At 40.1% G+C, this 21958-nt stretch overlaps 2 protein-coding genes across 2 annotated transcripts; both read right to left on the reverse strand.

Annotated features, from left to right (window-relative positions):
• Nucleotides 1-895: 895 nt before the first annotated feature.
• Nucleotides 896-4621, reverse strand: LOC148645309 (alpha-1-acid glycoprotein 1). The gene is made up of 6 exons (XM_088612609.1): nt 4320-4621; nt 3612-3751; nt 3126-3193; nt 2411-2518; nt 1814-1912; nt 896-1013 (listed from the first exon to the last, which is right to left on the reverse strand). Exons 1-6 carry the CDS (start codon nt 4428-4430, stop codon nt 943-945), a joined length of 597 nt encoding a protein of 198 aa, XP_088468735.1. The 5' UTR covers nt 4431-4621; the 3' UTR covers nt 896-942.
• A 7211-nt stretch (nt 4622-11832) lies between these two features.
• Nucleotides 11833-20263, reverse strand: get4 (guided entry of tail-anchored proteins factor 4). Its single transcript, XM_088612525.1, has 9 exons — nt 20075-20263; nt 17490-17568; nt 16635-16716; nt 15800-15949; nt 15011-15149; nt 14359-14499; nt 13910-13985; nt 12973-13045; nt 11833-12393 (listed from the first exon to the last, which is right to left on the reverse strand). Exons 1-9 carry the CDS (start codon nt 20215-20217, stop codon nt 12308-12310), a joined length of 969 nt encoding a protein of 322 aa, XP_088468651.1. The 5' UTR covers nt 20218-20263; the 3' UTR covers nt 11833-12307.
• Nucleotides 20264-21958: the final 1695 nt, after the last annotated feature.

The raw sequence follows: 21958 nt of genomic DNA on the forward strand, positions 1-21958 counted from the left end.
TGGCATGAGGTGCTACTGTTTGTTTAGGACTTAATGTGTACACATGGGATTTTTTCTTTTGGAGACAGTCGGGTGCTTGTTTTAAAACTTTATCTCTAAATAGCACTCCCAAACTCAAAATAGATTTGTTTTTAATTTTGCCCTGCCATTTGGTTCTTTACTGGGAAACACTGTCACTGACAGAAATAATCTGTAAAAAAAGGCAACCGAGTTCACAATGGAATTTTCTATCACAAGATAGATACCGATTCTGGTAAAACTGAGGATTGCCGCAACAAGGGATTTCTGGAACCACTTGCAACACCTTGAAACGAGAGTCTAAAAGGGCTTCCTACGTCCGTTTCCAGCACCACAACGGAGACTACTCACTCAGCATAGCGGCTCTGAGCTCTGCAGCCCCTCTGCAGTGTGAGGGGACAGTGAAGCCCTTGATAATCAAGGACCCCACTGAGGTGAGCTGCTGAAGCAGATGTAGAGATACTGAAGTTAAATGGAACAATGTTGTGAGCTTGAGCTTTGAACAGTAAATATGTGCAGTATTCAATTTTCAACTGGTAATTTTTTTAGGCATTTTAATTGAGCAGTATACTGTAGGCTAAGGTTTAGACTCAATTTAAAACACCCTCTCTAATGCTTTGTTCAATTTTATACTTTTCTTCTCCAATTACAGGTTTTACTTAAAGTTTCAATTCCAAATAGGTTTAGGGAAGTGTTTCCTTTTGTGTAGCACAAAGCAGGCATCTCTTGGTAAAGCTCTCGTGGTAACACTGCTTCAACAGCATTTAAAGAGGAAATGACCTCACACAGTGCAGTTAAGAGAACAGGTTTGCGTATGTGTAAATGTTAAATGGCACGAAAAGGATCACCCGTCACTTACAAAACATTAGCAGATGAGACCTGTTTGTATTGTTTATTTGTGTAGCTAGGAAGGTTTTACAGAGTTTAAGTTAATCTTTGTCCAGTTTTTGAGACATCCGTGGATGAAGCGTTTTTCTCGTTGTAAGGACATAGCTCTGGGGAAGAGAACAAAAAGTGGTCATTTCAGTTAAAGTGAATTTAACAAAATTACAACATTCATCTGTGTGAGTAACAGCTTACTAAAGACAGGTGGCTGTGAAAGAAGCACTATACTACTAAAATACTGTCTGTAGTTGTATACTGAGTAAGAATGAACATATTGTATGATGATAGATGTGGAATAGTACACCATATTAGTACCCCTTAGATTGAGGTACCTGAGGGTTTCAGTGCCTTCTGGTCCAGTAGGGGTTACAAATCACGAGCACCTTGTTTGAGAGCATTACCAAGGTCTGACTCAGTCCCTGCTCTTGCAAGAGATTAAAAATAATTCTCAAGGGAATGTTGTCCCTGTAAGGACAGTTCACAGGGCTCTAACTCAAATTCTGTCCATTATACAGTATGCACTTCTCAACTATAGTACCGAGTAGTGTATAACAGTCAATACCTTCATTTGCTGACCTTTTTCCCCAATTCTAGGTTGCAGGGGAACTGGAGCCTATCTCAACAAACAGGATACACTATGGACAGAACACCAGTCCCTTGCAAGTTAGACACAGAAATGCATGCATTCATACTGTACATACAGTAGGGCCAATTTTTCCCCCAGAGGCCAATTAGCCTACCAGGAAACTGGTAGAGACCAGAGCGCCGAGAGGAAACCGGGGAGAACACACAAACTCCAAGCAGGTAACACCCCAGGTCTGGAATCGAACCTGGGGCCCCAGTGCTGCATGGCAACACTACTCACCACTGAGCCACCCTGTGTATAGTAGTGCCAGTAGTGAAAACTCACCTTTGTCTAGGTCAACGTAAGTTGGAGGAGGTAGTCCCAGGCAATACAACTGCTTCAGGTACTCTTCTCTGTATTCTAAACGAAGCTCTCGGGATCTAGCTAAAAAAAAATACACATTATAAATATCTAACCATATTATTAACACAAAGCAAGCTTATGCAGAGGTAACCAGAAGATAATTTCGCAACTCTGTAATTTGTAGGAGCATAACAAGAGCATTATAATGGCTCGCGTACATTTATGCCCAGCTTTGGTTTTAAGTAAAATTGAAGTGGAGTTAAAACCCGAGAACATCTGCTTTTTCTTTACCCAAAGAGTTACAACCTTTGAGCCGATATCCTATAGTTCCTGGAAAGAAGCCAGGCTGAGATCATTGGGCAAAACTAAATATCAGACAGATGACGAGAGGAGGCCATTTGACCCATCTAGTCTTCTCCTGCACTAAAGGCACTTCCGTGAGACAGTGGTTTTGCCTCTTGGTAGTGGACGCCTACTTGGGCACATGAGGAGGCCTTCCACAATTTCACTGCTGTCTTATTCTAGTCAGGGTTTTGTACAGTAACACATTATCCGTGATGAAACGATGGGAGAACTTACCAAAGATATAGAAGGAGTGAGCCAGGTGCTCTCCCTCTCTGCTGGTGAGGTCCAGCAGCAGGCACTCGGGGCAGGTCTCCATGACTGTGCCAGTGGTGTTGCCAAGCACTTCAACAAAATCAGAACAAAGGATTTTACTTTCCATTAAAATCCCCCCCCCATGAACAACCTGTCCTTTAACAATCACATAAAAAAGCATTTTGAAACCTGGAGTAAGTGAGAAGATTACTCTGGTATTCCAAGTACATTTACAACAAACTATATTCATTTATTTGGGAGGAGAGGGAGCTGTGTGAGTTTTTCCCCAACAGGCTTATTTGTCATTAAATGACAGGCATAACGAGGGCCATTACTAGGAATCCCTGCTATTCTCTTTCCCTAAAGAGAATCATTTAATTCGGCCCCTCGTTACTGATGCTTGCTGTTGGTTTCTTTGGAAATCCCATGATTTATGTTAAAGATGGTGAACGCCTCCAGGGAGATAAGTGAAGAAGCTGCAACATACTTTAGAAGACCACTTTTTATTTATATATATACACACACACTCTGACCTAGTTTTTGTGACATTCTTCTTGCTATTAGAATATTTATATATTTTTTAGGAAGTGTACGGTCTGTAAAGAACTGTAGTGGGATAGAAGTAATTCTGTTAACTAGGACTTAATGCTTAATATCTCCTCTCCCCCCAGAATATTTGCAAACAGGTAGTACATACATTCCAAGGTTAGAACCCCACTGTTGTTTATCATGTTCATAACTGTAGATGTCCAAATGCACGTGTTCCTGTAATCAGAAAATAAGAACTGTTTAGATTGAACAGCATACACCTGTACAGAGCATGCATAGAACACCTGTGCACCTTTATTCCTCTAGAGCCTTTTACTCAGTCCAGCTTGTACTAGGAAAAACCCACTACCTTCTGCTTGAACCCTCCTTCTGGATAGGGAGGGAAATTATGAATAGCTAATCAAGTCTAACCTGCACGTCTCTGGGGGGTGGAAAAGAGTTCGCTCAGGACAGCCATGCCAACATGAGGCACATATATATATAAGTTACACAGACTCCCCAAAATGGAATCAAACCCAGAACTCTAGAGTTGTAGAGTGACATACTATGCCATATGCCATATGAATAAAGCCCAGCCTGTGCCTCTGGCAAGTCATCATAAAACATTTACAGTGGACAGTGCAAACCTACTTACATCTTGTAACCCTGATTCAAAACCGTTGTATTGGCAGTTAAAGGTGAGAACTCTATCCAGGAGCTCTGCAGGTCCTTCAGCATGTCCTGGTAGACCTTATAATCTGTAGCTGCTGCAAGCAGAAACCATTTTCCAAAGATCTGTGTGCAGGCAAAAAAAAAAAGAAATAGTACTTGGTATAAGACAGTCAATTCTAAGTTATTACATTACACCCTGACCTACAAAGCATGTTATGTAAAACTTTATTTTAACAGTTGTCCAGCAAGTCTCTGTGATTTTTTGTCAATATTTAATAGGATTTCCTTTGAGGCCTGACTTGTGAATTAATGTTCTGCTGTAGTTGGGACATTATCCTTTTTTCAAAACATTGACTGAAACATCAGCCTAAATAAAACAATAAGTCATACATTTCATATTTGGATTTAAAGCACTAAATAAAACCTATTATTGGAGAAAAGAATGTTATAAAATTTAACAAAGTGTTAGAGAGGGAATTTTAAATTGAGGTTTGCATGCAGGTCTACAGCTCATCAAAATGTACTGTATTCTGCTTTCATTCAAAATTTTTAAATTAACAGTTGAAAATTGATATCACACAATTATTGTTCAAAGCTTGAGCTAACAGCATCATTTGTTCCATTAATCCCAAGCAACAGGTCTAATATGATGGAACATCTCAGTCTCTCTACATCTACTCCAGTAGCTCACCTCAGTGGGATCCTCGATTATCAAGGGCTTCACTGTCCCCTCACACTGCAGAGGGGCTGCAGAGCTCAGAGCCGCTATGCTGAAAACGGCAGCAAAGTACAGCAACACCATGGCTTCGAGAGTGAGTAGTATCCGTTGTGGTGCTGGAAACGGACGTAGGAAACCCTTTTATACTCTCGTTTCAAGGTTGTTGCAAGTGGTTCCAGAAATCCCTTGTTGCTGCAATCCTCATTTTTTACCAGAAACTGGATCTTATGATAGAAAATTCCAATGTGAACTCACTTTGGGAGTGCCGTTTTGAGAAAGTTTTAAAACAAGCACCAGAGTGTCTCCAAAAGAAAAATTCCCATGTGTACACATTATCTCCTAAACAAACAGTAGCCCCTCGTGCCAGTTATTGAGAAACCAAGGACAGTTTTGACCATTATTTTATAAGTTACGGTTTCCTGAAAGAAACGTTCAAATTTTGGACTGACTGAAAAGTTCAAAGAAAAAGGCAAACGTTTGTTTTTGTCGTAACTAGAGGCCTTACACAATTTCCTGAGCAAAACATCTCTTCCCTACTCTCAAGGAAGGCTTGAGTTCTCTCTAGAGAGGTTTTTCTTCTCTCTTCTCTCTCAGTTTAAGAAAATAGGATGCATTTCTACATTTCAAAGCTGCTAAAGAAGCTGCATTGAGGAATCGCTGAACCCAGTGCTGAGGACACACTCATTCTTCTCAGGTGTCAATACAATGGCTAACTGGCTGCACCTGGTCCAAGCATGGGGTTGTTTCAGGGTCAGTCCTCATGCAGTGAGAAAGCAAGGCAGCCACTTGGACACATAATTCCACAGCATTGAGAGAGAACAGGATTTTAAAGGTTCTCTATAAGTGCAGGTAAAGGCTAAAACTGACTGGAAGACCATTTAAAAAATATTGTGTTAGTATTGAGATTGTGATGAATTTAACTAAAGGGTATAATTTCAACAATAAGAATACATTGTCAATTATGTCAGTTGTTTTTAGTTACCTGCATTTAAATGAATAATGAACCTTCCAAAGATTTGCAGAAATGATTTAATCAGTTTGATAGCATGAACATCAGTGAGTATTAATGAAATGACAGTAGAGAATCTGTTTAAACTAAGGCCTAACTTTTATCTTCTCTCAAACAAGTTTATCCACCTTGCTTGAAAAGTTAAAGAGCAGGACATGAGGAGACGTTTACAACACGTTTGTGGGGGAAACCATATTAGAGACTCATTTCAGTCAATTAAAGATGTTCATTTATACCAAAAAAAAAGTCTAACTTCTTTCAGTAAAACTATTTCAGGGAAAGCATCACACAAAGTTGGTTTTACAAACTTTGATATTTTTTCCACAGACATGAAATGTCTGCACTTTGAGAAGTTTGTTGAAGTAGTGGGCAGTAGCCACCAATGTATTTTTTTTTCCTACAGGCTTCATATTTAGAGATGGAACCCAAATCACATTTCTCAAGAGCTGTGAAAGGATCCATGGTCGATCTTTTAGAACTGTGGTGCGAATTGTCACCTGCCTGCATTCCTACATGTTTTAACCATTCCTGTTTTTCCTACCAGGTCAGTATTCCCATTCCCAGGCACAAAAGCCAGAGGTGACGAAACTGGGGCTCTCTGGGGCTCTATAAGGGGTTTCACTTCTCACCCTGGGACACTGGACACCTCCAGCTCTCACCTCCAGCCAGACTGCTGCTGAACTCTCACCCCAGCACCTTCACTGCTGCTCCGATCCGTTCAGACATAGAGCTTCTCGCCTGGATCACTGTCCTTCTCCCAGTTTTCCAGATTTCTGCCTCTCCAGTGCCCGTAAGTGGTGCTACTAAGGAATTTTAAATGTAAATACTTCAATCATGCTGAAGTATTGATCCTGTCTTTAGGTTACAGAGACTGTCCAAACAGAGGATAAAGGCAGTGATTGACTGTCTACGAGAGAGGACAAATGAGGAAAAAAAACAAAAGACAAGTGAACTACAGGCCTGTGATGAGCTAAACATACTAAAACACATAAAATAGTCTATTGCCGCTGTCCTTGCATAAGTTGGGGAACATTCATTAATTGAGTATCATGGATATATTAGGGTATGTGATAAGGTTGTGTACTGTTAGGAATCTGCATCTGTGAGCTCTTGTGTTCACCCTAGGTTAGTGAGAAAACTGCCCAAAATGTACAGTACATGTTTCAATAAAGGAGAAACCATGTACAGAATAAAACTGTTAGTGATGAGGATAGCAGTGCTGACCTGGATTGATCAAAATTGTTTCCAGTTTGGGGTCCATAAATAGAAAGAAAAAAAAGACATTGATTAAAGTAATACATACTAAAAAGTGACAAATTCTCCTCCCTCTGCCTGATGGGTTTTGTAGCTCCTGTTGCGATGGTTCACACTGTGTAACAGACTGATAAGACTGAGCCCTCAAGCCGGTGACGCCCCCACTCCCTCCCATCATACTCTGATCTCTCCTCACTTCTTCCTGTACCCACAATGACTGTACTCCAACACCACTACACACACCACAACTGAATGTAAGCCAAAATTGTAATGTAATATTTATCAACCACCATATTATTTTTGCACTGTTTTTGTCCTGTTGTATTCTTTTTTCTGTTTGCATATTTGCACAGTTATGTTATTACACTATTATTGTGTTACTATTGTCTTGTAATCTGTTCTATTTATAAACTGCACCCGAGTGACTAATGAGAAACACTTTTCACTATACTATGCACCCGTGTAAGTATGACAAATAAAGTTGAATTGACAAGATCATGTTTGAGCTGAATTAACCTACAGCATTCAAGCTGGTATTCTCAAATGTATTGCACTTTACTCCAAACGACTCAAATCGTTTAATTCTACACCAAAACACAAGCTTTCTACGACCAGCGATACCCCCTTTAATGAGGGTAGATCAAGCTCGTCTTGTTGGACATTCGCATTCAAACGCTGGTCGAGATTGAAGACCGATTCAAGCGTCGTTACATTATAAAATGACAGTAGCTTTTCTATGCTTAACAGCTTAGAAACCCTAAAGAAATTGAGGAATCCTTCCTTTCATCCTCTGAGCTCGGGAACGGCAAATCAGAACATGCCCGACTCGATCAGTCAAAAGGAAAGCTACCAGAATTGCTTTCTTTACTGAAGGCGTTTTTAAAAAGAACCGCAGAGCCCACAAACTCCCCTACTGCTGGATCTCTCAGGGAGAGAACTCTGGCTTCAATACACCGGGAGAGATTTCCGTCCCTCATTGGTCTGCCGTTTTCTCCTTATTCCTCATGCAATCGAGACCTCGATCTCACATGGTTTCCTAACGCAAACGGATGCATTGCTACTCGAACAACCCTATTTTATCCCGGCCGATCCCGTTCGGCCAGTAAGACGCAGCCGAGGAAGAAAAAGAAACCTTCAGCTTTTTCAGCGTCGCTGACACGGCAGCAGCCGAGAGAGGGAACCTATTACCTTACCAAGCCCAGACGCAGGCTGCTAGTGCACGGCCTGATCTGCTCATTTATAGTCCTTCAGGAATGCCCGTCACCTGACTGCAGTTAGGATTGCCACACGAGTCATTTCCCACTGCTATCCACGTGAAATCCCGGGCTGACGAACCAACTGCCGAGCAGTTAACGATTTAATTGTCTAAATATTAAATATTATTGAATAAAATAATAACAATAATAATAATGATAATAATAATAATTACTATTATTATAATAAATATAATAATAATAATTACTTATATTTATAATAATAATAATAATTATTATTATTATAAATGTAATAATAATAGTAATAATAATAATAATAATAATAATTATTATTATTATTATTATTATTATTATAGAATTTCCACACAATGAATGTGTATAGAATGTGTATTTCTACTCTTTTAAATTATTTTTCCTTCTTTCTGCCGAAAAAAATACACGGTTTAAAATTTAAAAGGGGCAAATAACGGAAGTAGCAGGAGTACACCACCCCACTCCAGTCCCCCCCTGGGGAGACCTCACAGGCCTGGAGGTGGACTGGACTGCCAGACGTTCTGGTTCTGCAGGAGCAGCTTGGACTTCTCTCTGCTTGGGCTGGATGGAGAGCCCCCCGACAGCGCAGCTGGGCCCAGCACACACCAGAGCTGGTCTCACTCAACCTCAGCAACCTTCCAGTGGGGTCTGAAGACCAAGAGGTCCCCCTGAGCCTGGTGCTGGACCCCTCTCAGTAAAGCACTCGACTCTGCTAAATCAAGCTGGAGATTTCTTTCTTGCTATAAGGAAAGGAGGACATCAATGTTTTCTCTTGATACTAAATGCATGAAAATACCGCCAGGTGTGCAAAACTATGAGATGTCTTTTTGAGCTTATTAGGATTCAACGTTTTGAAATCTTTGTATGCACATTTTTAAATAAATGGATAGTATAAATAAATGGTGCAGTGGTTAGCATTACTGTCCCCCACTGGGGTTCAATTACTGAGGCCCTGGGTTCAATTCTGGACATGGGGTGCTGTCTGTGTGGAGTTTATATTTTCTCCCTGTGTTCACATGAGTTTCCTCCAGGTGCTTTAGTGCTTCAGAAAATGGATGGATGTAATGAAATGATAATCCTCAGAAAAGTCATATTTCCATCTTTATTTTCCTTTTCTAAGGCTCTCAATTTTGCAGCACGTATATAAAACATAAGCACGAAAAAAATCTTTTGACAGTTTAGACAAAATAGGAGTTTAATAGAATATTAAACAACAAAAAAAATGGATTTAAACGTAAGCCAGTTATAAATATGAACACTGCTTTTGAAAACATATAAAAGATTTCCTGTCACCTGTTCACGCCACACACTGGTTGGTATTACAGCAGATTAAAAAATAATTTAAGCCTAGTCCATGTTCAAAATACGATGGTCTGCTTTACAGAGTAAGTTCATTAACTAGTGTTTAAGAAAAAAGAACAATTCCTCTTGGAAAAACCAAAAAAGTATATATTGTTTAATCACGGTGTCTTCTGAAAGCAAAAAAATAGCTGCAAGGCGTAGGGCCAAATAAAGATCATATTCAGGGAAAACTGAAACAGAACTTAAGTCTGACATTCTACAGTACACACTCACAGGGTATGTATTTGATTCTCTTAAAGATCAGCAGGAAAAGCTATGGCTGAAGCCACCAGACAACAGGTGATGTGGAGTATCGATGTCTCATAGCAGTCAGACACTTGACTGTATTGCTCGTCACACATGCACTGGCACATGTATCTTCGAAACTACTGCATGATGACATGATGATTCGCAAATATGACACTGGATAAGGAAGCACACAAAACAGACAATTATTTGAAATCTCTCCATAAGGTACGTATTTCACTTTTTGGGGGTACAGCATTAAACTGGAGTACGTCCTGTTTAGAAAACAATGTTCAAACTGGCTAGAAGATGGCTTGACACTATCAAAAAAGGAGCACACTATCAGACAGGAGTAGCCCAGTTATCCTTTAAAATGGTCAAACACTGTATCGTAACGCCTACGCAGTAGCAGAAGAAATATTTGATTTGACACCAATTATTGGAGCGTATGTCACTGGCACCTTGGGGGAGGCGAGAGGGTGAAACGAAATAGTTTATTCTTTGTTTCCAGTGACGAGAATGCGATGTAGTGTTTTCAATAGTTGAAAAAAAAAAAGTTTACCGTCCTTAAATGCAAACATGTAGTAACAGCCTGTCAAGGCTCGACGTCAGTGATACTGTCACAGTAAGAATGGGAGATGCTTCAGCTCAGGGCTCCCTGCAGAGGACAGTGCTGTCGGCAGGGCCAGAGCCGATTTCGTGTTCGCATTGTGAACGCTTGGTCGCAGACATGGCTCAAAAAGGGCCACCTTTTCAACAAAAATGGTCATTAAACTCATCGCAACGCGTAGATTTGGGAACAGATTATTTTCGGGATCATTTTTAAACAACTCTAGTGTGTCTTTTGGCAGGCTTGGTTGTTTTAAGTCAATATAACACTGCGATCAGAAAGGGGCCTTCGATTTTCCCAACACCACACAGGATATTAGAACATTCAACATTGAATGCAACTTGTGTTTGACGCATTGCAACTCTATGACATACTTAAACTTACTGTACAACTCCTCAAACTCAGGTTCCATTAAAAAATAAAGCTTTCAAATGATTTCTTCTCAAAAGGAATGCCAGTAAGATACTTGATCTAAAGAAAAATCAATAATTCAAATGACCCTAACCAATTTCAATTAATTTGTAAGGAAGTTAGAAAGTCATTAGTAGGATCCTGCACATACTGTTAGTCACTCAAATGTGTTCAAAACGCTGTGCAGATATCCTAGATACCTGTATTTATGATTTATTATGCTTTTCAATAATGTTACACATTTAATTTATTACTACTATTTGTAGTTAAAGGAGGCTTTTCTCATATGGTTTTAAAACTGATGTCAAGTGTGACATAATGGAGTCATGAACAGAACTGTCCAGTTAATAAAATGTATTTTCTTTATAATCTTTCAAGATGTCAGCTTTCAGTGATTGGATGCCATGCATGACAAATCAAAATAATGCGTGTAATGGAGTTTTCTAATAATTTTACCAGTGTGAAAATCCTGGCCCCAGTGCTTTTATACAAATAGATTTTAGAGTAGTATATGCACACATTAACAGTGAAAAGGAAAATATACCTTTGATTTCAAACCAAAAGTTTTGGCAGTATTTTACACCTAACATATACAGTATAAGGCTACCACATCTTATAGACTAAAAAGTACTGCCAGTTTTGTAGCCTACATGAATGAATTATACATGTGAATTATCATTCAGGTGTCAGAGATCAGCATGTAAAATGAAAGTGCAGAAACGTGTTGGATAAAGAAACATCACTGCCAAGCAACGTCATTGATGAATGTGAACTAAACAGTTTTTCTTTGTCACTGGGGCCCTGATCAACAAAGCTGCTTGCTCAGAGCACAGGTGGAGGACAACGACCCAGGCACTGCCAGCTCAAGCCTGGGTGAACTCACGAGCCTTCTGTGGCACAGTAGGTATGGGTCAGAGTGGATGTTAGCTGGGGCTGGAGAGGGCCATGTCAGCTTCCAGCAACACAGCCACCTCAGTGTCTACAAGAGACGTGCCTCCAGTCGGGTGGATGTACAGTGTACAGTGTAATACCGGAGCAGCGCAGAATTACAGCCACAATTCCGACTACGAACTGGCTGGGTTTAGAAAAAAACAGACGCCATTTCCAAATTAAAGGAGCAGGACGAATGATTTATCTGTTGAAAACACAGACCTTTTCCTCACATCACGAGGACAGTGATTTTAAAAGAACAGTTATAAATAAAGACAAATCAGTATTGAAATTTCTGCTGTGCTGTCAGAATTTTTCAAAACCTCATTTCACTGGATCATCTACCAGAACAAACGTACTCAAAAAGATATATTTTTTTAAAGTAACCAAACATCTAGCAGTGCCACTAAGTTCAAGATAATTGTACTTTCACCACAATCACACCCAAACTCTTTATTGCAACAGAATAGTTTTTGCAAAACAAAGGCCGACTTCACAATCAGCCTGTGGATCTATGGGATTCCAAAAACATTTAAGCTTTTTCATATGAGCAAACCCCAACTGTAGATCAGTCCTAAAATAGAACTGCAGAAACGTCAGGTCTGTATGTGTACAGGTGTTCTCTTCCACACGCAAAATAACATAAACCGACAATTTTTTTTTCCAGATTGTGAAGGGAGACCCACCACCAACATCTCCCCCCGATGATTTTTTATTTATGCAGTTTTCCTCTCATGTCAGGTGTCCAAGTCCCAGATACACTAACTGCCAGTCATTCGAGCCCACAAGCTAAAAAAACAAAAACACCAGTCCTTTCTTCCAGATGCAGTGAAGCCAGCCTGGAATGGCCTTGTTTTTATTAGAGTAACCTGTCTGATCCATGCAGCCTTAACCCCTCCAGCACAGCCCTGCTTTAGTCCAGCTCAATAGGGCTGCTGTCCTCCTGGGCTTCATCCCCTTCCTCCTCTCCAGCCCCCATCAAGCTGTTGAGCAGGTTACCTGGAAGAAGGGAAATGGAAGAATTTGAGGTCAATACTCAAGACTTTCGGTCAGTCGCACAATGTATTTCATTTCTGACTTCATACACTCTCTATCGGCAGTCATATCTGGGACCCTCAGTCCTAAGTGTTTATTTATTAAGTGTCCATCCTGATTGATCAGCTGTAATCAATCATTAATTAGTCTTTGTGAACTTAAACTAATAAAAATGACTAAAGCGTGCCAATATCAATGGCTCTGCACAAAGAATGACAACTGTCTAACTGCCTTTTCTTTGAAAGTTAACATTTGGATCTGTTGTCCCTTTTTTTCTTCATCATACTGTAACCTAAAAGGACTATTCAAGCTGTCATGTGAAAAACTGAAACCAAACAATAATTTTATGACAAACGAAACTAACACAAGCACATCATTTTACAGTACCAGTAATGAGATCCTTTTTTTGATTATATGGATTATTTGCACATGCAATATACAAACTGTTTTATAAAGTTTGAGAAAATGAACAAAGTTAAACGTTTCCTCACCACCTCTACCTAGCGCATCCCCAAATCCCATTCTACAGAGGGACTCCCTTACCTAACAATCCACCATATGATGACGACTGCTTGGGAGGAACTCCGAAGAAGAGCTGTCCTATTCGGTCAAGATACTGTAATAAAGGCAAGAAATTCAAAAACAAAATAAAGTTATTCAGTTGTCAACAACAGCATGTTATTAATTGGAACTGCTGTTTTGCCCAGTTACAGTGTGATATGGATTGTAAAATGCTTCCCACTGATGTTTGATGCCAAAGATGGCTGTTCAAGTCAACACAAAATCCAGGGATAAAGACAATTAAACTGATTTAATTCCTTGAGTGTGCAGGAATGGCATGCAGTCATTCCATTCTGGTTCAATACTGTGAGCAAAGACAGAGAAATGTAAAAATCACTTTGGAAATCGACCAGATTTTAAAGCAAGTACCGGGTGGCAGTGAATCCTTAAGAAACATCATTTAAATGAGCTTTTATATGTGAGAAAATAAAAAAGTATATTATATATTACGTTATAGACTTCTGTAGATTTATTTCAAAACTTCATTGTACTTTGCTTGTAGATGTTTGTCTTGTAAAAAGTTTAGAATTAGTATTTCATGGATGTATATGCCACACAAGCGATTACAACCCAACTGGTACCTGAAGTTATATTTATATTATTATTTTGAATTGTGCCATAAGCAGTCTGTCTTTTTATTTACATTTTTATACAAAATAGTATAAAGATCACCCTCTTACATACTCTATATAAGGTTTGTTAATTTACTTTTCTAACCTGTTTATCTTAAATGTGAGTGTTTAGCAATTTAGAATATCCTTCACCTTTTTTTATTCTAATAGCATACCATTCAGTTGTCTCATTAGGCATCATGTAATAATGATATATACTGCATAAATCATAATAATGGTGATTTTAAATAACTGAAAGCAATATACATGTTTTTCAGGAATCATAGCCAAAAAATCCAGTGCCATACCTCATTGTACATAGGATCCCTTTTCAATGATGGCTGATACTGTTCACATAACACTGTAAAAACGGTTAGCTTACCCCTGGAACAGAGACAGAACACAAGCTTTTTCAATGTAAATGATATCAAATCAATCTTCATACACTACAATTCTACAACCGACTTTCACCCCCAGTGAGAATCAGCATTCACTGTGAGACAATATGCCATATTTGGACAAGTTTAGGGTCTTTTATGTTCAGATGCAAGACGGATGTGTTGCAGTGACAGCTCTGAAAACAGTTGATTCTTAACAGAGAAGACAACAAAAGCAAACTGCAAACCCAAACAGCTCTTCCAAAATTCGTCGCTGCTTCTGTAGGGGGATTCATATCTGGCATATAAGAAGCAGATTACATTAGTGGTCTCATGTTTTATATTATTGTAAAAGAGGGCTCATGTCAGAGTGGACTTACCCATCCACTGCGAGTAACAGGAACCAGATGAAATTTAACAAGGGCTGTACAAAGGGAGGGCCCCTCTCTATTGAAGGGTGTTTCTGTGTGTATGTGGTGAAGACCACAGAGGCGCTGCTTTTATTTTTTAAACACAAAAACCTGAGGGGTACAAAAAAACAGAACATTCACTTTTATAGCAATGTAACAAGAGCAAACAGCCATTTTTGTAAAGGTAAAGATGTTCTTTAGCATGTTCCATATCTAAGCTCTGCATGGTACTACCAAAATGTCAGATTCCCACTCTATACCGACTTTAAATTTACTGCCAACAAAGTATCTGCTTTATTTTATTTGACTTTTTCCCATTTAGCTTTTCGCATTTAATTACATATAAAAAATACTTAAGATTGACGCAGGTGTATAAAACCTCCAGTAAATACTGTCGGATATTTTACTGAACAAAGTATCTCCTGCTTGACACTGTGCTACCAATGCAATTCGAGACTTAAGCCATTCCTCTGAATTACTGATAAGACCCTAATCCACGGTGAAAGCAGGCCTGAGGAGAAAGCAGTTTCCCACTTCGGGTTCAGAAGTCAATTAAACCCGACGGATCTCCAATCCTGACGCCACGGCGGCGCGGACGACGGGGCTCGGGGGAGGAGCTCACTGTAAGACGGCCTGGGCCACGAACATGTCCACCTCGCTGCGATACCCCCGCGACGCCGAGTACTCCACCAGCATCTTGGCACAGCCCTCGCCGTCAGAGGAGTGCAGGAAGTGGTAGCGGGATTCGCTGTAGTTTTGTTCTGCGCAGAAAAACAAAACGCATAAACCCCAAGACTGGTATTTATATCGTACGGTAGTTGCCGGTTGGAATGCCGATTCAGACGGAACAATTAAGAAATGGGGGAAAAAAGCAACGACAGAGACCATACGTATTCTGGGTGGCTTGCGAAGCCACTGTGAAGAAAAATGACAGTGTTATTTCTTTAATGCTGTAAAACCTCATAATGCCATTTAGATCATTGTGATCAAGCTGTGGTTGGGTCGTGATGCAATATCCTTTTTAAATATTGGCCTCTGAAATTTCAGTTAGAAATGGAAATAAATACCATCTTTAACTGGTATTTCTTTCAAAGAAAGGACTGCAAAGTAATGAAGCTGTGAATGAGGTCTAGGAAAAATGCAATCACAAATGGATTCTTTATGACCTTTAAATAATTTTCAAAGAATTCTGACAATAGCAGCAGTACAGTGAATTCCACTTAAGACATGACCTGCATACATGATCATTTGGGTAGTGAATTCAGAAAAGTATTATTGTACATGTTATGCAAAACTTTCTTCAATAAAGTGCTTTCTGGCTGCTATAAAGCCTGTGCCTTTACAGCCTACTGAAATCTGGAAGAGGATGTCTCTTTCAGAAGCCGGCGTCCGGGCTGTGTCTTGGCACTACCTTTCCACAGCGTGACAGCGAGCAGCTGGTGCAGCCTGGGATGCCCCAGCTTGCCAGACCCGCCGCTGGACCACTTCAGGGCTCTGGACACGAACGCCACTCGCTCTGGGGAGTTCGGGTCCATCAGGCTGAACAGCTTCGCCAAGTGCTCTGCAAAGCCAACACAATATTATGCCAATGTCCGGCGGGGAAACCGCTACATCCTGAAACTCATTTTTGTAATTATTATATTGCATTGCTATGATTGGGAAAAATTAGCTGCTGACCCTGTCAGCTCATTGTGTCGGTCTACATTCCTCGCAGGCTCACGCAGTATGAGAATAATGAAGACTACAGTCAGGCCATTCTGTACCTTTGCCACACAGCCCTCCTGGCTTCAACCTTTATTGCCTCTCTGGTTAATTCTTGCCACACTGAAAACGTGGCTGGCTGGTACTCTTAAACCAAGCTTTCATCCTTCCTGACCAATCAGGTATGCAAGACTGTGCAAATCAGAGTCTAATTTAGTCAGGACATGGGGGTTAACAACCCTACTCTAGGTTTACCAACACCTCTTAGAGCAACAACAAAGTTTTCCTCAGCAGTCTCCCACCACAGTGCCTGCTTGTCCCCAGAGGTCTGACCAGATCCGGCTACTGTGTGGCAACAGTACTGTCAGACAGTTATACAGACAGTGAAGACCATGTTAACTGTTCATCGGGGGAAAAAACGTCAAGATGCCAGTGAAAGTCTTACACTGATAATAAACAAATATGTTCTATGCTTGAATACAAAACATACTGGGATTCTTAATTTCAGATAATTTAAGAAGTCAGACAGAACTAGCTCCACTCACCTAAAATTTCATCTGCTACCTTTGTGTCTGATTTTTCCAGTGATTCCAACACCAGCATTGAGAGGTCTGCTGCGCTGTTTTGCTGTGGATGGAAATAAAGAAATACAACTGCATGATCTTCCTGGAAATCTGCTACCCCCGCAGCTCCAGAACACAATGAAAAATTACAAGTGGTTGGAGGATCCTCTGCAGCAGTGAGCCATTTTATTCCGAGGAGCCTGGGACCACGCAGATGGTATAAACTGCTCATATTTGCACCTGCACTGCTGCCAAACTCAGTTCCTTCAGAATGGCATGAAGCAGTAACCCACTGTTTTACCATCTCCTATGTTCCCACTCGTTGACACAAATTCAGCTATCATAAGAGACTTTGCATCAAAATAATTACTTTAAATTCCACAATTTACATGCATAGAGGTTAAAAACACATTTCTTTTGGAAAAAGCTACCCTTATTAGGTCACTGTTAAATCATTTCCAAGACTTGGAACAATTTCAATTTACAGCTCATCTGGGATCAAGTGCCCTTCAGTCCTCTAGGGGCTGGCTTTATGTTGAGACTCCTCAGTTAAAGATACTGGAACACAATTTAAGACCCACCCTGCAAAACTAGAAAGCACTGCCCTGTAAGGACCAATTTTAAGGGACATAAGAGCTGACTTTACCCTCAATTTCCAACAATCCCCAACCTCTTCTTCAGTCTGTCATCCAAGGGTCAATACAGAGCCCCGTAAAACAACACTGATCAAGAACCAATGACAGTGTAGCTTGGCACCTTGGGAAGCAGCAGGTGGACAGAATACTACAGGAGGTAAAGCAATGAACAAGAACTGAGCAAACCTCTGTAGCTAAGTACCTGGTTATAACTGAAGAAGAGCAAGGCTCCTGAATACATTAGCTCTCTCGCTTCTGCATGTTTGCCTTGTGACATATACCTGCATGGAGGAAAAATAAAATGAGTGTATCAGAAATATTTACATGATGCCAATCACCATAATTTAGTCTTAAATGTACAATTTATGTAAACGGACAACATTTGTCAACATTTAGTCAGTTGCTCATTACTATGACACTGTTATCGTATATTGGACAGAGTCCTCCAGTGCCCAAGCCCAGGGCTCTGCCCTCCAGAGTTTTAAGTAACAACCAGAGAAGCATTCGTTTATGAAGCTTGAGGATGTGGAGTACGCCAGTCCTGTCATTATGTTCTCCATTTTTTAGCCTAGCCCAACCTGTAGAGAGTTTAGTAGATTGTGTACATTACAGATTTTTTTTAATTGCTCTTCTTCCCCACACTCTGCAATGACTTAATGTGCAGAATACAAATACTACATTGCTCCGATTACAATTTGGACCAAAAACTAAAAGCAGACAGATAAGGACACATTAGGCAAAAAGATTAACTCCTAGAAAACATTTCTGTGAGTGCTAGTGTGTTAAACAATTACCACTATCCTTAATCTAAAACCATAATGCAATCTGAATTGATGCAAAATGATGTTAATTATGCTGTCCTTCTGCCCGTTATTGTAGACAAGCACATTTTTTTGGTCTGATCTTAACCTACATAATCGAGCAGATGTATACTTTTGCATTTGTTGGAGAACTTCCAGAACGACGAACATCAGTAATTATGACAGGAATTCAGCATTAGACTAGGTTACCTAAGGCAGTCAAGATTCACAGACCACCTGTTCAAAACCACACAAAACCACCAAACACACGCACCAGCAGGAGGTGAATCTCACAGCTTCTGTAGGATAAAGATTCACATTAATTGCCAACTCTGTCAGCCAAACTAGTGAAAATACGAAGGACGTCCTAATCAGCAGGGATAAAATTAAGTTTCCAATTAGCGTGACAAATATTGAGTCCAATATTCTTGAGCACTTATTCTTAGGCAACCAACATTGAAATCATCATACAGACTGCATGGCTGTATTAAAAAAAAAAAACAACAACAGCCATTTTACTAATATATAGCAAAATACTATTACTATAGTAGAGTAGAGGAGTTCCCTGCTATATGTACATGTACATTGGAATTCTTAATCATGCTAATCTCTATAGTAAACTACTGTTATATATATAAAGGTGTACAATGAAAAAAGCCCCTTTCCTTTCACAGAATAGATATCATAGCAGTCTAATGAACTGTCAGGATGCACCTTACAATGGTCTCGAACCCTGGTCCCGTAGAGCCCCAAACCAGCAGATTTTATAGGTTATCAATTTCTAAAGGCTTGGAGCAATTTCAATGTGATCAGATAAGCAAGTGATTTGATTCACAATGCAATTTAAAGATCATCTGGGATCATCTGGGACCAGACTCTTAGAGTGCCCTTCACCCCTTGATGACCAGAGATCTCTTTATTTATCGAAAGTGATTAGTTGCTTAGCTGATCAATAACTTGCAGGCACCCTAAGTGGACTGAGACTCTGCACCCTGGCTGGGCACCCCTGATCCACAGCATTGCAGTAGGATACAGTTACATAATTATTCAGGCTTGCTAATCCAGCCCTTTGCAGCGTTACAACAACAAGCCTTTCGGTTTTAACGTTCTGTTTGACAAAAGTCACAAACCTGGATCCTTAATTTTCTGCTAAATGTCTTATCTTTGCAACTATAACTTTTTTTTTTTGTTGCCTAGATGCCTTATTCCCCTGGTATATTGTAGGCCCGTTTTTAGTAACCGCACACAGGTGACTCGTTGGTGCCCGCAGTAATCTAGGATGAGCACTCAGAAAAGGGGGCTCTGTTTTCGGTGTTTTAATGTGTCAGAAGAATCAGTTACACTGAATACATCAATACTCCCTGTATTAGACCGAGCACAACGGGATTACAGTGTTGCTTCTGCATCGCAATCTGCAGCTTGTCAGCATACGGTTTTTCTTTTAGTTTTGCCCGCTGATCTTAATATTTATAGATCTATTCTCCTCAATTTTCCTCGTTTATTATTTTTTATGTCTTTTGCGGTTTACTTTGCTGCTGGGGGGTTTTTATCTCTGCTGGAGACTTGTGTGTCGGTCGCAATTCCGAGATCACTACACAACCGACCAAACCACAAGATTCAAAACGAAGGAAACAACAACAATAGCGTGCCTGCGATTTAAAAATATAATTTGTGACTGCGGGATGATAATACAAAATAGCAGCGTTGACTTAAAAAAAAGCCCTTTCCCTTCCTTAATGTTAGTCTGCAAAACCAACCTAGATGACAGCTATCAGTTGATGAACATGAGTCTCGCCCAATCAGAGATCAGAACCGACCTCAAGAACCGGATCCGCACCCACGACTAACCAATCACACGGGGAGGTAGGAGGAGCATAAAGGGGATTGTTAGGTTGAAAGAAAGATCTGGAAACCAAGGCCTTCAACGCTTGTCTGTATTGTATTTTACAACACTTTTTTATTTTTTGTGCACATGGCTGACACTTACCTAAAGAATAAAGTACGATACATTTGATGGGCTTCATAGTAATCCCCCTTTTCCACACTGGCCCGAAGTTTGCCTTCTACCCTCTGTACACCTCCTCGGTTTCGGGCACTTGAGCATTTCACAGCCTCCTGCTCAGACATCATTGTCGGTTCCCAGTCGGTTGGGCTGATCGCAGCAGCAACAAAAAAGAAAACGACAAAACGGAACTGGCACACCCGGGCTTCCGTAGTGGGGAGTGAGGCTTGATACACGTGTAGGGTCAAAGTTAGGGAGGTGGGCGATAAATATTATCGACCAGTGTGAAGGTAGCGCTCTGCCCCTAGCAATTTCAAACCCATTTGCATTTTCGGTTTGGTACTTGAGCAACTAATGCTCACGTTAACTGAAGTCATTTTTTTTTTTGCTCAACTGTTGAGCTGTACATAATGTTAAGACACTTCAAAACCCCAAAGAATTAAGCTATCGTGCATTTTTATGCAAAGACAACTATAATTTGTAATTGCACAACACTGGGGGGTCTATTCTCAATTCTGTTATTTAGGGCTGTTATTTACTTACCCTAAACTAAGGGATTAGGGTTACTAACGGAATTTAGTGGACTTTCAATGTCTTTAAAGCATTATCAGCTTAAGGATATGAATAAGGGATAGAGTCGTCTAGTTGCCGCGTAAATAGATCAATGACTTATCTCTGGCAATGAGCTCATTCCGACATAAAGAGACAGAAAAGACCTGCATGGATCGTATTGAGTCACAGTAGCAGTATTTGGCTTCTCGTAATTTAATACGAGTCTCACCAGTTTGTTACAAACCGCAATATTTATTAGCACAAAAGAAGGCCTTGTTATTGGCTTACTGGTATTAGTTTTTCCTCTCAGTACAGCGTTGAAAGTTTTTCTCATGCTGTTGCGATGAGAGTAAATACAGCCCTAAATATGAGATATTCCATGTCTTTCTCTGCAGGATGAAGCTTGCAGACAGGGCTGCTTTTTTATATCGTCACATACAGTATATTAAACACCTTTAACCTGTAACCCACTGGTGTATTAATAAAAAATTAAAACAGAGAATTTAGAATTTACAATCCCTTGTTATGGCTTTTATCTGCGCCAATGGTCTTTTTTTCCATCCATTAAAGCCATCGCATTATTTATGGCTTTAAAAGGTCAGTTTATTCATAAGTTTTAGTTAAATTAAAGGGAAGACGTTAAGAACTGGCAGCTAAATCCACAGTACTGATTCAGAAGTACTGTGGTTTTGGGAGCTTTTCATTTCAAAGCACCTGCTTTGATTTGTACAGAAAGCGCTCTACAAATCCGTCTATTTTTGAGCAAGACGTCCTCTCATTCAGTTTTTTAAGTAGCCACTAGGTGGAAGGAGAGAGCCTGTTTTTCTAAGACTGGCGACATTCCAGTCAGCAGTTATTTCTTCGGCGGAATCCAGCTCATAAACAAGTATGGGACCAGCTGGAGCCAGAAACATTTAAAACATCTGTTACAATTACGCCACTTTTTGTGCTCTTTGCAACTATCGTGCTTTTTGCATTCGGACATGGTGCCTGATCAAACTGTAGAACTTTAATGACCTTTAGAGAAATTTAAACTTAACATTTTAATTATTAAAATGTTATGAAAAGAGTAAATATGTCTTTTTGTGTTTAAAAAGTAAGAGTGTAAGGTATGCCCAAGGATTCCATTAACCAAAAGCTTTTGGGGTTTTGACGGTTTCAGGGCAGTGGTGATTTCTTCAGCATGAGGGTAATTTTCCATCATATATCCTTGTCCTGGAGGAGTGGCAGGCCATACCGCCAGAATTCAAGAGAAATAATCCCTTCAGCCAGTTTGCCTGTGGATGACGAGCACATGTGTGTATATGTACTGTACTT

Source organism: Lepisosteus platostomus, chromosome 19 (genome assembly GCF_059453375.1).
Source record: "Lepisosteus platostomus isolate fLepPlt1 chromosome 19, fLepPlt1.hap1, whole genome shotgun sequence".
Taxonomy (NCBI): Eukaryota; Metazoa; Chordata; class Actinopteri; order Semionotiformes; family Lepisosteidae; genus Lepisosteus; species Lepisosteus platostomus.